Genomic DNA, 17319 nt, shown 5'->3' on the forward strand with positions numbered 1-17319 from the left:
TCCAGGATTTCTCCACTTTATTCATCAATTTCCCGCATTCCCGGTGTTTCTGGGAATGTTTTTCCCAAATTTCATCCCCAATTTCCATTTCCTGGTTAAATATTTATGGAATTCCACGATTTCCCTAAAATCTGATTCAGCTCCTGGAAATCCAGGCTGGAAAAATACGGAAAAACAGCTGGAAAAATTCCCAGGAAAATCGGGATTCAAAGGAATCAGGAATTCCTGATTTTCCTCATTCCCATCCTGGAATTTTCCAGCAAATCCAGAGGGGAAAAAACCCAAAAATCAACAAAAAAATCCCAATCCAACAGGTCTCAGAGTAGAATTCCAGCTTTTCCAAAGGCATTTTTTTGGGAATTCCTCAAAAAAATCATCTGGATCAGGAATTCCCAAGCGTGGCTGGGGTGGGAATGGAAAAATCCAGAAAAAAATGGGAATTTTCTGAGGGGAAAAGAAGAAATTTGCAGCTCCCTCGGAGGAGTTTCACCCTTTGGAAGAGGAAGGAAAAATCTGGGAATTCTCAACATTCCCCCCTCTGCAGGATCAGAAAAATCCGGAATTCTGGGAATTCCTTGGAAACCTGAGATTCCCGTGGAAAATCCATTCCCATCAACTCCTTCCCAGGCTTTGCTGGAGGGAAAAATGGGAATTTTCAGGATTTAAACCACCCAAATCCTGATTTTTTTTTTTTTTTTGGGATCATTCCTTCGGGAAAAAGAGGATGAAGGGACAGCTGGAATCCTCTGGATTTATCCCAATTTTTCCCATTTTTTTTTAGAATTCACGGCTCTGTGGAACCCTCAGGAAAATCCAGGAGCAGCTCCAAAAAAACCCCGCAGAGAACTTGGAGATCCCCAAAATTCCCAAAATTTTCCACGAAACCATTCCCAAGGAATCAACAGGAAAAACCCCCAAGCGTGGTCGGCACCTCCAGGAGTGTCCAAGTCTCTGAATTCCCAAAGAATTCCCGGAAAAAGGCAAAAATTTGGGATATTCCGGCTGGGGATCTTCTGGATATTCCCAAATATTCCCGAATATTCCCGAATATTCCCGGATTTCAGTAAATTTTCTGCCTGCTGGGCAGGATGGCTTCCTTGATGAAGGAGAAAATGAGGAGAATCCCGGAGCGTTTCCCTCTTTTCCCCTTGGTGAAATAATTGGAGACGACGTCGTCTGCGGAGAACGGGATCGGAATTCCAGAGGGGAACGGGGGATTTGGGGGTTTGGGATTGGGAGGGAATTCCTAAAGAAGTTCTGGCTGGTTCTGGATCCCACTGGGAATGTGGGATTGGATTTTTGGGGTGATCACGGATCCCAAATTTATGGGGTACTCAGGAAGCCGCAATTCCATGGAATTCTTGGAGCTTTTGGGGTGCCCGGAGATCCCAAATTCCTGGGCTTCTCAAAATCCCAAATTTTTGGGGTTCTTTGAGCCTTTGGGACCTCCAATTTCTGGGATATTCTGACCCTTGGGGACCCCAAAAATCCCAAAATTTTGGGACATTCTGAGCCTTTGGGAAGCCTCAGGAATCCCACATTTCTGGGATTCTCCAAGATTTCAGGGACCCCCAGGAATCCCAAAATTTCTGGGGTTCTTTGAGCCTTTGGGATCCCCGGTTTCTGGGATTCTCTGACCCTTGGTGACCCCTAAAAATCCCAAATTTTTGGGACATTCTGAGCCTTTAGGAAGCCTCAGGAATCCCACATTTCTGGGATTCTCCAAGATTTCAGGGATCCCAAATTTCTGGGACATTTTGGGGCACCCAGGAATCCCAAAATTTCTGGGGTTCTTTGAGCCTTTGGGATCCCCGGTTTCTGGGATATTCTGCGCCCTTGGGGACCCCAAAAATCCCAAATTTTTGGGACATTCTGAGCCTTTGGGAAGCCTCAGGAATCCCAAATTTCTGGGGTTCTCTGAAGCCCTGTGGAGAACCCAAGGATCCCAAATTTCTGGGGTTCTTTGGGACTTTGGGACCCTCAATTTCTGGGACATTCAGAGACTTTGGGGCACTCAGGGATCCCGAAATTTCTGGGATTATTTGAGCCTTTGGGATCCCAAATTTCCGGGACATTCTGAGCAGGATCAGAACTGGACAAGCTCGAAATCCTTTCCCAGCCATTCCTGACCCCATTCCCATCCCATTCCCATCCCAATCCCAATCCCAATCCCATTCCCATCCCAATCCCAATCCCAATCCCAATCCCAATCCCAATCCCATCCCAATCCCATCCCAACCCCGTTCCCACCTCCAGGCTGCACCATGGAGGGCAGGACGTTCAATCCTTGGGATTCCCCAAGGGCTCAGGGATCCCCCCAGGGATCCCAAATTTCTGGGATTCTCCAAGGGCTCAAGGACCACCACAAATCCCAAATTTCCATGACATCGTCACCCTTGATGCCCCCAAAAATCCCAAATTTCTGGGACATTCTCAGCAGGATCAAAACCAGACAAACTCAAAATCCTTTCCCACCCATTTCCATCCCAACCCCATCCCAATCCCAATCCCAATCCCATTCCAACCCCATCCCAATCCCAATCCCATTCCAATCCCATTCCCAATCCCATCCCCATCCCAATCCCATCCCAACCCCATCCCAGCCCCATCCCAATCCCAATCCCAACCCCATTCCCCACCCCATTCCCAGCCCCGTTCCCACCTCCGGGCTGCACCGTGGAGGGCAGCACGTTCTCCCCGGCCGACAGCGACACGAAGAAGGCGAAGGGAATCAGCCACAGGCAGAAGGTGAAATAAGCCAGGACCTGCAGAATTCCCAACATTCCAACCGGAATTCCCAACATTCCAACCCCAAAACCCCAGAATTCCAACCCCAAAACCCCAAAATTCCAAGAATTCCTAAGGAAAATTTCTATCTCATCCCTTTTTCTGCGGGGTAACAAAGTTTCCTCAAGGTGTTCCCAAATTTTTTGCTGTTCTTGGTTTTCCTTTGAAATAAGGCAGAATTCCCAAAATTCCAACCAGAATTCCCAAAATTCCAACCCCAAAACCCCAAAATTCCAACCCCAAAACCCCAAAATTCCAAGAATTCCTAAGGAAAAGCGTCCATCTCACCCCCTTTTTTTTTGTGGGGGAAAAGTTTCCTCGAGGTGTTCCCAAATTTTTTGCTCTTCCTTGAAAGAAGCCAGAATTCCCAAAATTCCAACCAGAAATCCCAAAATTCCAACCAGAAATCCCAAAATTCCAACCAGAATTCCCAAAAATCCAGCTCAGAAATCTCAAAATTCCAACCCAGAAATCCCAACATTCCAAGAATTCCCAAGGAAAATTTTCATCTCACTCCTTTTTTGTGGGATAAAAAACTTCCCAAATTTCTTGCTCTTCCTGGTTTTGAATTCCCAAATTTTAATTAAGGGTTAATTTAATTAAGATTTTAATGAATTCAGTTAAATCCTCCTGGGAAAATTAATGAAATTGATGGAAAAAAACCCACAAAAATTCAGGGGAAAATTGGATTTTCATCGTTTTTTTTATGGAATTTTGGCCTCTTGGAATTCCAACAGAAAAATCAGGAATAGGAATTCCCAATGGGAAAAGATTTGGGGTAAATTGGTTAAAAAATGAAATTTTAATGATTTATTTCTTATTTTTCCTAAAATTTTTTGTAATTCCTAAAATTTTTTGCATTTTATCATAAATTTGGATTAACATTCCTGGAATTTCCTGGGAAAATCCCAAACCTGCAGCTCCCAGGGAATTTTAGAACCTCAAGAGACCCCGGAAAAATTGGAAAAAAATAAAAAAATCAGTTTTATTTTGAAGAAATTCAGAGCTACCAACCCAAAAATTGGGAATTTTCCAAAGGAAAAATGGGGAAAATCCGGAATTTTTGGGATCTCACCTCGGAGAAGAGGTAAAATTCCTCAGCAAAATATTGGAATGCCAGGTAGTGATTGACCACGACCAGAACTGCAGGGAAAAACAGGGAAAAACAACGGGATCAGAACATTCCAGAGGGAAAATCCCAAATTTTGGAGCCTCCCGACCCCCCCCAGGCCAATCCCAAAAGTGCCCTCAAAAATTCCCTAAAAATAAAAAAAAACATTCCCAAAAATCCCCAATAACTGCCTCAAAATTCCTCAAAAAAATCCCCATAAATACTGCAACAATCAAAAAATCCCTGAAAATTACACAAAATCCCAAAAAATCCCCAATAATTCCCAAAAATTTCCCAAAAATTTCCTAAAATTCACCCCAAAACTTTCCCAATAATTCTCTCAAAAATCCTAAAAAAATCCCAAAAAATTCCCCTGAAAATCCCTCAGAACTCCCAAAATTTTCCGTGGCTCCGTGGCCACCAGGAACCCCAAATTCCCAGGATATTCTGACCCCTGGTGACCCCTGAACATCCCAAATTTCTGGGGCATTCTCAGCCTTTTGGGGCAATCAGGAAATCCCAAAAATTCACCCAAAAAATCCTGTAAAATTTCTCAAAAATCTCTGAAAAAATTGGAAAAAAATTACAGAAAAATGATCAAAAAATTACCGAAAAATCCCAAAAAAATCCCAAAAAAATCCCAAAAAAATCCCAAAAAAATCCCAAAAAAATCCCAAAAAAATCCCAAAAAAATCCCAAAAAAATCCCAAAAAAATCCCAAAAAAATCCCCAAAAAATCCCAAAAAATTCCCAAAAATTCCCAAACCCCCCGAGGCAGCAGGCCGTGAGTCTGACCGCAGGAGAGGAGGAAGTTGGAGGAGCTGAGCACGATGCAGGGGAAGCTCTGCAGCAGCCCCAGCTACACCAGGAACCCCAAATTCCCGGCACATTCTGACCCCTGAACATCCCAAATTTCTGGGGCATTCTGAGTCATTTGGGGCACTTAGGGAATCCCAAAAATTCCTCAAAAAATCCTGTAAAATTTCTCAAAAATCTCTGAAAAAATTGGAAAAAAATTACAGAAAAATGATCAAAAAATTACCGAAAAATCACCAAAAAATCCCAAAAAAATCCCAAAAAAATCCCAAAAAAAATCCCAAAAAATTCCCCAAAAAATCCCAAAAAATCCCCAAAAATTCCCAAACCCCCGAGGCACGAGGCCGTGAGTCTGACCGCAGGAGAGGAGGAAGTTGGAGGAGCTGAGCACGATGCAGGGGAAGCTCTGCAGCAGCCCCAGGTACACCAGGTTGCTGAAGAGCCCCGTGGCCACCAGGAAGGGCGGGAAGTGCTCGAACAGGAGCAGCCCCAGCTGCACGGCCGAGGAGAACTGCGAGCAGGGACACCGCGTCACGGGGGGACAGGGGAAAATGGGGGGATATGGGGGGAATGGGGGAGAAACAGAAGGAAATTGGAGAGAAAAGGGGGGGGGAAATGGGGAGAAAAGGGGGAAATATGGGGAGAAAGGGGGGAAACAGGAAAAATTGGAATAACATGGGAATAAAATGTGATAAATGGAGATTAAATGGGATAAAAGGGATAAATGGGAAAAAATCGGGATAAGGGGATAAAGGGGGGGAAAAACAGGGATAAAAGGGGGAAAACGGGGAGGAAATGGAAAAAATGGGGAAAAATGGGGAAAAAGAAAAAAAATGGGAGGGAAAAACAACAAAAAAAAAAAAAAAAAAAAAACAAAACAAAAATGGGGGAAATGGGGAAAAAATGGAGAAAATGAAAAAACAAAATGGGGAGAAAAACAAAAAGAAAAAAATGGGGGAAATTTTAAAAAAAGGGAGGAAAACAGGGAAAAAAGAAAAACAACGGGGAAAAAATGGGAAAAAAGACAGGAAATGGGGAGGAAATGGGGAAAAAAGGGACAAAATGGTTAAAAAGAGAAAACAACAGGAAAAAATGGGGGAAATCTGGGGGAAATGGGATTATTGCCTGAATTCTGTGCTCCCAGCACGGAACTGCAGGAGGAACCTCACCCGCGTGGGGGATGGGAGCAGCTCCCGCTCTCCCGGGATTTGGGGGTTCTGGGAGCTGGGGTTTGTGGGGTTTGGGGTTTCTGGGGTTTGGGGTTTCTGGGAGCTGGGGTTTCTGGGGTTTGGGGTTTCAGGGATTTGGGTTTTCCCAGGGATCTGGGGTTTCCCAGGAATTTGAGGTTTCAGGGAATTGGGGTTTCAGGGAATTGGGGTTTCTGGGGTTTGGGGTATCCAGGACTTGGGGTTTCTGGGATTTGGGGTTTCAGGGATTTGGGGTTTCTGGGATTTGGGGTTTCTGGGGTTTGGGGTTTCAGGGGTTTGGGGTTTCTGGGATTTGGGGTTTCTGGGATTTGGGGTCTCAGGGATTTGGGGTTTCCAGGATTTGGGCTCTCAGGGCTTTGGGGTCTCAGGGGTTTGGGCTCTCAGGGATTTGGGGGTTCCAGGATTTGGGGTCTCAGGGATTTGGGGTCTCAGGGATTTGGGGTCTCAGGGATTTGGGGTTTCCAGGATTTGGGCTCTCAGGGCTTTGGGCTCTCAGGGGTTTGGGCTCTCAGGGATTTGGGGTCTCTGGGATTTGGGGTCAGCCCCAGCACTCACCCAGATCATGGATTTGATGATCCTCCTGGTGGCCACCGTGTACTCCTCGATCAGCTCTGCCAGGTAGTAGAGCCCGGCCGCTGCGGGGACAGCGCGGGGACACCGGTGGCACCGCTGGCACCTCGGGGGTGGCACCGGCCCACGGCGGCTCTGGGGACACCCAGGGACCCCAAATCCTGGGGACCTTCTGAGGCCTTGGGGACACTCAGAGACCTCCAGGCTTGGGGACACTCTGAGGGCTTGGGGACACTCTGAGGGCTTGGGGACACTCTGAGGGCTTGGGGACACTCTGAGGGTCTGGGGACACACAGGGATCCCAAATCCTGGGGACCTTCTGAGAGCTCGGGGACACTCTGAGGGCTTGGGGACACTCTGAGGGTTTGGGGACACCCAGGGATCCCAAATCCTGGGGACACTCTGAGGGTTCAGGGACACCAAGGGAATCCCAGGCTTGGGGACACTCTGATGGTTTGGGGACACCCAGGGATCCCAAATCCTGGGGACCCTTATGAGGACTCGAGGACACGCAGGGACCTCCAGTGTTGGGGACACTTTGAGCCCCCGGGGCATTCAGGGACCCCAAATCTCCAGGTCACTTTGAGGGCTTGAGACCCCCAATGTTGGGGACACTCTGAGCCCTTGGGGACACCAAGAGGCCCCAAATCTCAGGGACAATTTAAGGGTTTGGGGACACCCAGGGACTCCCAATGCTGGGGACACTTTGAGGGTTTGGGGACACTCAGGGACCTCCAAGCTTGGGGACACTCTGAGAGCTTGGGGACACCCAAGGATCCCAAATCTCAGGGACGACTTAAGGGCTTGGGGACACCCAGGGACCTTGGGGACACCCAGGGATTTAAGGGTTTGGGGACACCCAGGGACTCCCAATGCTGGGGACACTTTGAGGGTTTGGGGACACTCAGGGACCTCCAAGCTTGGGGACACTCTGAGAGCTTGGGGACACCCAAGGATCCCAAATCTCAGGGACGACTTAAGGGCTTGGGGACACCCAGGGACCCCAAATCCTGGGGACCTTCTGAGGCTTTGGGGACACTCAGAGACCTCCAGGCTCGAGGACACCCAAGGACCCCAAATCCCTGGGACAATTTAAGGGCTTGGGGACACTCAGGGACCCCAGTGTTGGGGACACCCTGAGGGCTCGGGGACAGCCAGGGACCCCAAATCTCAGCGTTACCCTAAGCCAAGTGGGACACTCGGGGACCCCAAATCTTGGGGACACTCTGAGGGCTTAGGGACACCAAGAGGCTCCCAGCCTTGGGGACACTCTGAGGGTTTGGGGACACCCAGGGACCTCCAGTCCCTGCGGTGATTTAAGGGTTGGGGACACCCAGGGACCCCCAGTTTTGGGGACACTCTGAGGGCTCGGGGACTCTCAGGCTTGGGGACACATCACAGGCTTGGGGACACCCAGAAACCCTCAATGTTGGGGACATCCTGAGGGCTCAGGGACACCCAGGGACCCCCAAATCTCAGGGCCACTGTGAGCCCTTGTGGGACACCCAGGGACCCCCAATGTTGGGGACACTCTGAGGGCTCGGGGACACTCAGGGACCCCAAATCTTGGGGACACTCTGAGGGGGCAGGGACACTCACAGACCACAAATCCTGGGGACATTCTGAGCCCTCGGGGACACCCAGGAACCCCAAATCCTGGGGACACTCTGAGGGTTTGGAGACACTCAGGGACCCCAAATCTTGGGGACACTCCGAGAGCTCGGGGACACTCAAGGATCCCAAACCTCAGGGACAATTTAAGGCCTTGGGGACACCCAGGGATCTTCAGTCTTGGGGACACCCTGAGGGTTTGGGGACACCCACAAACCCCAAATCCTGGGGACACTCTGAGGGCTTGGGGACACCCAGGGATCTTCAGTCTTGGGGACACCCTGAGCGTTTGTGGACACCCAGACACCCCAAATCTCAGGGACACCCTGAGGGCTTGGGGACACCCACGAACCCCAAATCCTGGGGACACTCTGAGGGTTTGGAGACACTCAGGGACCCCAAATCTTGGGGACACTCCGAGAGCTCGGGGACACTCAAGGATCCCAAACCTCAGGGACAATTTAAGGCCTTGGGGACACCCAGGGATCTTCAGTCTTGGGGACACTCTGAGGGTGGGGACACCAAGAGACTCCAAGTCTTGGGGACAATTTAAGGGTCTGGGGACACTCTGAGGGTCTGAGGACACCCAAGGATCCCAAATCTCAGGGACAATTCAAGGGTTTAGGGACACCCAGAGACCCCCAGTGTTGGGGACACTCTGGGAGCTCGGGGACACCAAGAGACCCCAAATCTCAGGGATTTTTTTGAGGGTTTGGGGACACTTCGGGACCTCGAGTCCCTGTGGTGATTTAAGGGCTTGGGGACACCCCGGAGCCCCAGGCTTGGGGACACCAAGAGACCCCAAATCTCAGGGATTTTTTGAGGGTTTGGGGACACCCCGGAGCCCCAACCCCGGCGGCACTCGGAGCCCTCGGTGCCCCTCAGCCCTCCCCGGCTGTCCCCGCTCCCCTCAGCCCCCCCCGCCATGTCGCGACACGGCCGCAGCCCTTCCCGCAGCTCTCACCGATGGCCAGGGTGACAAAGGCCACCTGCACGAGCAGGGACAGCCAGCTGAGCACGTACATGAACCACATGGCGGGGCCGGGCCGCGCCGGGGCCGCTCCCGGTGCCGCTGCCGGGGCCGCTCCCGCTCGGCCCCGCCGCCGGAACCAGCGACACGCGGCACCGGAACCAACGAGACGTGCGGGGAGCCGGCACGGCGCCCCCTGCAGGCCGGGAGGACTCGCGCGGCAGGACGGGATTGGGGACCCCAAAAGGGAGCGGGGGGACCCCAAAAAGGAGGGGGGGACCCCAAAAGGGGGTGGAGAGATCGGAAATGGGAAAGGGGACTCTCCGAAGTCTGCAGGAGTCAGGGAAATGGATGGGACCCCACAAAATTGTAAGGGAAACCCCTAAATGTGCTGGGACCCCAAAAATGTGCCGGGACCCCAAAACACGGGGAGGGACCCCAAAGCACGGCAGGGGCTCCTGATCTGTGGGGGATCCCCCAAAATGCGCAGGGACCCCCAAAGTGTGAAGGAAACCGTGAAAAGGGGACCCCAAAAGGTACAGGGACCCCAAAATGTGGGAGGGACCCCAAAAGTGGGGGTGACCCCAAAAGGGTGCGGGGGGACCCCAAAAGGCTGTGGGGAGATCAGAAGTGGGAGAGGAGACTCCCCGAAGTCTGCAGGAGGAGGGGAATGGATGGGACCCCAAAAATTGTAAAGGAAACCCCAAAATCCTATAAAGACCCCAAAACACGGGGGGACCCCAAAACACGGCAGGGACCCCAAAATGTGGGAGGGACCCCAAGGACAGGGACTCCGAGGGGTGCAAGGAGCCCCAAAACCCCACAGAGACCCCAAGGCACAGAGGGACCCCCAAAAGTGTGTAGGGACCCCAAAACCCATTTAGGGACCCCAAAAAAAAACACTGAGGGACCCCAAAACCCCCCTGGGCGGGACTGGGAGGGGTTTTGGGGTGCGCGGTTTTGGGGTGCGGGGGCTCCTTTTGGGGTGCTGTGGGTTCGTTTTGGGGTCCGGGGGGTCCCCGCTCAGCTCCATCCCCCATGAGGGCGTTTGGGACCCCCGGAGCTGCCTGCGGGGTCATTTTAGGGTCACTTTTGGGGTCGATTTTAGGGTTATTTTAAGGTTATTTTCAGGGTCATTTTTAGGGTCATTTTTAGGGTTATTTTTGGTGTTATTTCTAGGATCGATTTTAGGGTCGTTTTTAGGGTCGTTTTTAGGGTCGATTTTAGGGTTAATTTCAGGATTATTTTTGGGGTCGATTTTAGGTTCATTTTTAGGGTAATTTTTAGGGTCGTTTTTAGGGTCATTTTTAGGGTCGATTTTAGGATCATTTTTAGTATTATTTTTAGGGTCATTTTTAGGGTCATTTTAGGGTTGTTTTTAGGGTGGATTTTAGGGTAATTTTAGGGTCATTTTTAGGGTCGATTTTAGGGTCGTTTTTAGGGTCATTTTTAGGGTCGATGTTAGGGTTATTTTTAGGGTCACTTTTAGGGTCGATTTTAGGTTCATTTTTAGGGTCGATTTTAGGATCATTTTTAGTATTATTTTTAGGGTCATTTTAGGGTGGATTTTAGGGTCGATTTTAGGGTTATTTCCAGGATTATTTTTAGGGTCGATTTTAGGGTCATTTTTAGTGTTATTTTTTGGGTCATTTTCGGGATTATTTTTAGGGCAATTCCGGGTTACTTTCAGGCCTACTTTTAGGGCTATTTTTAGGGCTGTTTTTTCCCTTTTTTTGGCAGGATTTTTTCTCTTTTCCCATTTCCACTCCGCAGCCAAAGCCCCGTGAATTCCCGGGCGGGCCCCGCCGGGAGCTGCCGGCGAATCCGGGCGTGAAAAACGAGCGGGAGGAGCCCCGGGAGCGCCTTTCCCTCCCCTCCTCCCGCTGCTCCCCCTGCCCCCGACCCCAAACCCACCCCACAATTCCCTCATTCCAGTTCTCATTCCCATTCCTCCATTCCCATTCTCCCACCCCCATTCCCATTCCCATTTTCATCCCCATCCCCCATTCCCCCATTTCCCCATTCCCATCCCCATCCCCATCCCCATCCCATTCCCATTCCCATTAGGGAGCCGGGACTGCAGCTTCCGGAAGGTTCTCGGGGAGCAGTTTGGGGTCCCCCACAAAATGTCGGGGTTGGCTCTCCGGGTCGCGCTCCGGTCAGCGCTGCCTGATCGGGCCCCGCTCCCCCCGAGCGCCGCTCCCGCCGCTGCCGTCAGCTCCGCTCAGCGTCCCGCGCTCCCCGAACCGTGAATGCACCGCGCCCGGGGACCGGCCCCGCTCCCGCTCCCGCGGCTAAGGCTGCTGCTCCCCGGCACCGGCACCGGCACCGGCACCGGCACCGGCACCGGCACCGGCTCTGCCTCCCGGGACCGGCCCCGCTCCCGCTGCTGCTCCCCGGGACCTGCCCCGGTACTCCCTGGGACCAGCTCTGCCTCCCGGGACCGGCTCTGCTGCTCCCCGGGACCAGCATCGGTTCTGCTCCCCGGGACCGGTCCCGGCCCCGCTCCTGCTCCCGCGGCTAAGGCTGCTCCCCGGCACCGACACCGGCACCGGTCCCGCTGCTCCCCGGGACCAGCTCTGCCTCCCGGGACCGGGGTTCCTGCTTCCCGGGACCAGCCCCGCTGGTGCCCAGCACCGGCTCTGCCTCCCAGGACCGGCCCCGGTACTCCCTGGGACCGGCTCTGCCTCCCGGGACCGGGGCTCCTGCTGCCCCCCGGGACCGGCGGGGGAGCGATTGGGAAAAGGGGGAACGATCGGGAAAAGGGGGAGATCAATCGGGACTGATGGGAGGATCAATCAGGCAAAGGCGGGGATCAATCGGGAAAAGATGGGGGAGATCAGTCGGGAATGATGGGGGATCAATCAGGAAAGGTGGGAAGATCAGGCGGGAAAAGGTGGGGGAGCGATCGGGAAAAGGGGGATCAGTCAAGAAGGGGGAGGATCAATCAGGAAAGGTGGGAAGATCAGGCGGGAAAAGGTGGGGGAGCGATCGGGAAAAGGGGGATCAGTCAAGAAGGGGGAGGATCAATCAGGCAAAGGCGGGGATCAATCGGGAAAAGATGGGGGAGATCAATCGGGAAAGGTGGGAAGATCAGGCGGGAAAAGGGGGGGGAGCGATCGGGAAAAGGGGGATCAGTCAAGAAGGGGGAGGATCAATCAGGAAAAGGGGGAGATCAATCAGGAAAAGGGGGAGATCAATCAGGAAAAGAGGGGGATCGATCGGGAAAAGGGGGAGATCAATCAGGAAAAGAGGGGGATCGATCGGGAAAAGGTGGGGGAGATCGATGGGGAATGAGGGAGGGATCAATCAGGAAAAGAGGGATGATCAAGGATGGGGAGGATCAATCAGGAAGGATGGGGAAAGGTCTGGAAGGATGGGGGAGCAGTCAGGAAATGGGGGAGCAATCAGGAAATGGGGGAGCAATCGGGAAATGGGGGAGCAATCAGGAAATGGGGGAGCAATCGGGAAATGGGGGAGCAATCGGGAAATGGGGGATCAATCAGGAAAGATGAGGGGATCGATCAAGATGGGGGGATTGATCAGGAATGATGGGGATCAATTGGGAAAGGTGGGAAAATCAATGGAGAAAAGGTGGGGGAGCAATTGGGAAATGTCAGGGGATCAATCAGGATGAGGGGGATCAATCAAGAAGGGGGGGTGATCAGGAAAGATTTGGGGTCAATCAGGAAGGATTTGGGATCGATCAGGAAGGTTTGGGATCGATCAGGAAGGATGTGGGATCGATCAGGAAGGTTTGGGGATCGATCAGGAAGGATTGGAATCGATCAGGAAGGATTTGGGATCAATCAGGAAGGATGGGGGATCGGTCAGGAAAGATTTGGGATCGATCAGGAAGGATTGGGATCGATCAGGAAGGTTTGGGATCGATCAGGAAGGATTGGAATCGATCAGGAAGGATTGGGATCGATCAGGCAGGATTTGGGATCGATCAGGAAGGTTTGGGGGCACCCGCTGCCCGCACCCCGGGATGGGGGCGCGGTGTCCCCACAGACCCCAAAGGGCAGAGGGGACACGGGGCGGCCGCACCCCCCTCCAGGAGGGGTTTGGGGCACCCCTGGGTCTGCCCCGGCCCCGGCACCCCCCAGGGGTCCCCAGAATGGTTTTGGGGTGACAAAGGGTGGCGTGAGCTGATCCCCGATGTGGGATGGCCCCACGGATTTGGGGTCTGGGAAAAGGGGGCTGGGGTCACCCCTGGATTTGGGGTCTGGGAAAAGGGGGCAGGGGTTTCCCCTGGATTTGGGGTGTCCCCATCCCCTCTCCCTGCTCCATCCCCTGCCCCTGTCCCCGTCCCTTGTGGGGTGTCCAGGTCACCCCGCTTGTCCTCAGGGGGGATTCAGGGGTCCCATCTCCCCTCAGCCAGGATTTGGGGGTCCCACGTCCTCCCGACCACGGTTTGGGGGTCACATCTCCCCCTGTCACGGTTTCAGGGGTCCCGTGTCCCCTCCGCCGGGTTTTGGGGTCCTGTCTGCCCTCGGTGGCTCCTTCTCCGCTCCTGGGGAGCACTGGGAGACTCCCAGTCCATCCCAGTCCGTCCCAGTCCATCCCAGTCCGTCCCAGTCCGTCCCAGTCTGTCCCAGTCTGTCCCAGTCCGTCCCAGTCCGTCCCAGTCCGTCCCAGTCCCTCCCAGTCCCTCCCAGTCCCTCCCAGTCCATCCCAGTCCCTCCCAGTCCGTCCCAGTCCATCCCAGTCCATCCCAGTCCGTCCCAGCGCGGCCACGCTGGGAGCGCTGCGGGGACAGCCCCGCCCGCCCCCGCCACCATCCCGGGTGACAGCGCGGCGGTGCCACCCGCCCGGGTGACGCCAGGGCGGTGCCACCCGCGCGTCCCCAAACCCCCCCGAGCCGATGAACTCGTTGCCAGCGCCGGCCCCGCGGCAGGTCGGGCGTGCGACACCTCGGGTGACCCCAGGGGACGGCCCCGCGGCAGGTCGGGCGTGCGACACCGCGGCCAGCCCACGGGTGACCCCAGGGGACGGCCCCGCCCGTGTCACCTCCCCTCCCGCAGTGCGGGACGCGGCACGGGCGGGGCGGTGACACCGCTCTGCGGGCGGATGGGGGAAACTGAGGCACGGGGAGGGTGGAGGAGGGGCGGAGCCGCTCCGGGGGGATTCCCCCCCTCCCCACGCTCATTAACAATGTCAATTAGCGACGGAGCCATCGGCTGCAAGGAGCGGCGCCCCCGGCTCCTGCCCCGGGCCCCCACTGGTGCCCCAGGGGAGCGGCCCCGCCCCGACCCCGCTGGGGTCCCACAGCGGGACCCCCGCACTGCGCACCCCTCGGGGCTGTCCTGTCCCTGTCCCCGTCCCTGTCCCTGTCCCTGTCCCTGTCCCTGTCCCTGTCCCTGTCCCTGTCCCTGTCCCTGTCCCTGTCCCTGTCCCTGTCCCTGTCCCTGTCCCTGTCCCTGTCCCTGTCCCTGTCCCTGTCCCTGTCCCTGTCCCCGTCCCTGTCCCCATCCCTGTCCCCATCCCCATCCCCATCCCTGTCCCGGTTCCTGTCCCTGTCCCCGTTCCTGTCCCCCTCGTCCCATTCCCTGTCCCCATCCCCATCGCCATCCCCATTCCCATTCCCATTCCCATTCCCATGCCCATTCTGTCCCCATCCTCATTCCTTGTCCCCATTCCCATTCCCATTCATTCCCTGTCCCTGTCCCATCCCTATTCCCTGTCCCCATCCCCATCCCCATCCCAGTCTCCATCCCCAGTCCCTGTCCGAATTCCCTGTCGCCATTCCTCGTTCCCCATTCCTGTCCCTGTCCCCATCCCCATCCCTGTCCCTGTCCAGCACGGGGGCAGTGTGGGTGGCCGGGCCGGGGCTCCGTGGGTGGACACGGTGACATTCCCGTTCTGTCCCCATCCCCACTCCCCATCCTTGTCTCCGTTCCCTGTCCCATCCCCATTCCCCGTCCCTGTCCTCATCCCTGTTCCTGTCCCCATCCCTGTCCAGCACAGGGGTGGCCGGGCCGGGGCTCCGTGGGTGGACACGGTGACATTCCCGTTAGGAAAGGCCACAGCCACCAGCGCTGAGCCGAGGCCGCTCCGTGCAGCAGCGACAGCTCCGGGACCGTCCAGAGCCACCCGTGTCCCCCTGCCACCAGCCCAGGGCAGCTCGGCCCCACAGTGCCACCTCCCAGCCCCATTCCTGATCCCCCAGGAATTCACCTCCTCTGGAATTCTCCTCTGGAATTCTCCTCCTGTCCCCTCCACGGTGTCCGGAAGGCGGCAGAGCCAGAGCGCGAATGTCACCGACATTGTCCCTGCCCGGATCCCTGGGATGTGGAGTGGGATGGAGGGAGGGACGGAGGGAGGGACGGAGGGAGAGATGGGGAGTGGGAGAAAGGAAGGATGGATGGAGGGATGGATGGATGGATGGATGGATGATGGATGGATGGATGGATGGATGGATGGATGATGGATGGATGATGGATGGATGGATGGATGGATGGATGGATGGACGGACAATCGGACAAATGGACAGACTCTGGGGATGGGACAGACAGCACCTATGGCACAGCTGGGATCCCTGGGAACACAGCAGGATTCCAGAGCCCCAAGAAGGCCACCGGACACAGGGGAGGACACACGGACAGGCCCCGCTTCCCTGCTCCCAGCTCTCCCGGTCGATCCCTTCTCCCAGTACCGCGGGCATGGATGTGACCCCGTGTGGTGCCAGAGCACGCTGGGCACTGCCACGGCTCCGGCACCGCTGTGACAGGATGGGGATGGGCATGGGATCATCCCCTTGGGATGGGGATGGGGTGGGATCATCCATTTGGGATGGGGACGGGTGTAGGATCATCCGCTCGGGATGGGGATGAGCACAGGATCATCCATCTGGGATGGGACCACCTGCTGGGACGGGCACGGGGGTGGGATCATCCCCTTGGGATGGGGATGAGCACAGGATCATCCATCTGGGATGGGACCACCTGCTGGGACGGGCACCCCAAATCCCATCCCGAGGGCTGCCTGCCCATGGAGCAGCCGCCCACCCCACCCCACCACCGCCCCATTCCCGTTTCTCCGCTCACCATCCTCTTCCTCCGGGCGGGATGTCCCTGGGATGTCCCCGGGATGTCCCCGGGATGTCCCCGGTGCCGCTCCAGCCCCGGCTCAGCACAGCGGGATGGATCCAGAGCCCGGAATTCACCCCAGCCCCCCGAAATCAGCGCAGCCCCCACAGCCGAGCCGCTCCTGCCTGGGCCTTCCTCCCTCCTCTGCCAGCCGGATCCGGGATGCGCCGCGGACGGAGCGGGGCTGGGCTCGGGATAAGGGCGGGGGGCTCTGGGGGGCTCCGCCCGGCTCCCCCCGTGCCGATGTCCCCTCTCCGCCCCGCTGTCCGCGCGTCCGTCGGGAGCCGCGGGGCCGGAGCCTCCCTGCGATTCCCGGGCTGTGCTGGGAGCGGGGAGTCCCCGCAGCGTTCCCGGGCTGGGATCCGCCGGGATCCTGTTTGCCCCGAGCCCCCCAAACCTCCCCGTCTTACCCCGCGCTCCCGGCCGGACCCCAGAGCGGGGGAGCCACCCCCCAGGCTGGGGACACGCTCCGGGGACCGCGGGGACCCTCCTGTCCTCGTCCCCGCGCGGGTGCGGGATGCGCTCGGGGCACTCCTGGCACCGGGGGTGGCAGCGGGGACAGCGCTGTCCCCACCCCGCGGGACTCACCGGCAGCTCCCGGCTCCGCTCCAACTTTGCCACAAGTTGAGACAAAGGCGGCGGGCGCCGTCCCCTGTGGCCTGTCCCCGCTGTCCCCAGACTGGCTGGTGCCACCAGGACTAATGAGGGCACGAGGGCGGTGGGCTCGGGGGCCGCACACGCTCACGCCCCGCATTAACCCTTCCCCTGCCGCCGCCTCCCCCGCCCTGGGGGGAGCCGGGCTCGCTCCTCCCGCGGGGCCCGGGACCCCCAGCCTGGGAAAGAGGGACAATCCCGAGGGTCACAGCCCCCAGGAGGAGGTGACACACGACAAGGAGCTCCCCCAGCTCTGGGGGTCACCGCCAACCCCATGAAAGGACTGGGGGGACAACACGATCCCAGTCCCGGGATGGCTGTGTCCCCATCCCGGCTCTGTCCCCATCCCGGCTGCATTCCAACTGTCCCACCGTGTCCCCATCCCAGCATCCCAGGACCACAGAACCCCTGGCAGTGGCGATGTGGCTGTGCCAGGTGTGGGATGTGGGATTTGGGATTTGGCCTGGCTGGTGCTGCCAGGTGGGAAGGGGTTCCTGACCA

The 17319-nt window shown here is 56.1% G+C and overlaps 1 protein-coding gene across 1 annotated transcript; it reads right to left on the bottom strand.

The window, feature by feature from the left end:
- On the bottom strand, positions 1 to 9214 carry TEX261 (testis expressed 261). Its single transcript, XM_039723698.1, has 6 exons — positions 9068 to 9214; positions 6478 to 6557; positions 5072 to 5225; positions 3863 to 3930; positions 2663 to 2765; positions 1 to 1176 (listed from the first exon to the last, which is right to left on the bottom strand). Exons 1-6 carry the CDS (start codon positions 9135 to 9137, stop codon positions 1061 to 1063), a joined length of 591 nt encoding a protein of 196 aa, XP_039579632.1. The 5' UTR covers positions 9138 to 9214; the 3' UTR covers positions 1 to 1060.
- Positions 9215 to 17319: the final 8105 nt, after the last annotated feature.

This window comes from Passer montanus, unplaced genomic scaffold (assembly GCF_014805655.1).
Source record: "Passer montanus isolate IOZ18808 unplaced genomic scaffold, ASM1480565v1 scaffold109, whole genome shotgun sequence".
NCBI classification, from domain to species: domain Eukaryota; kingdom Metazoa; phylum Chordata; class Aves; order Passeriformes; family Passeridae; genus Passer; species Passer montanus.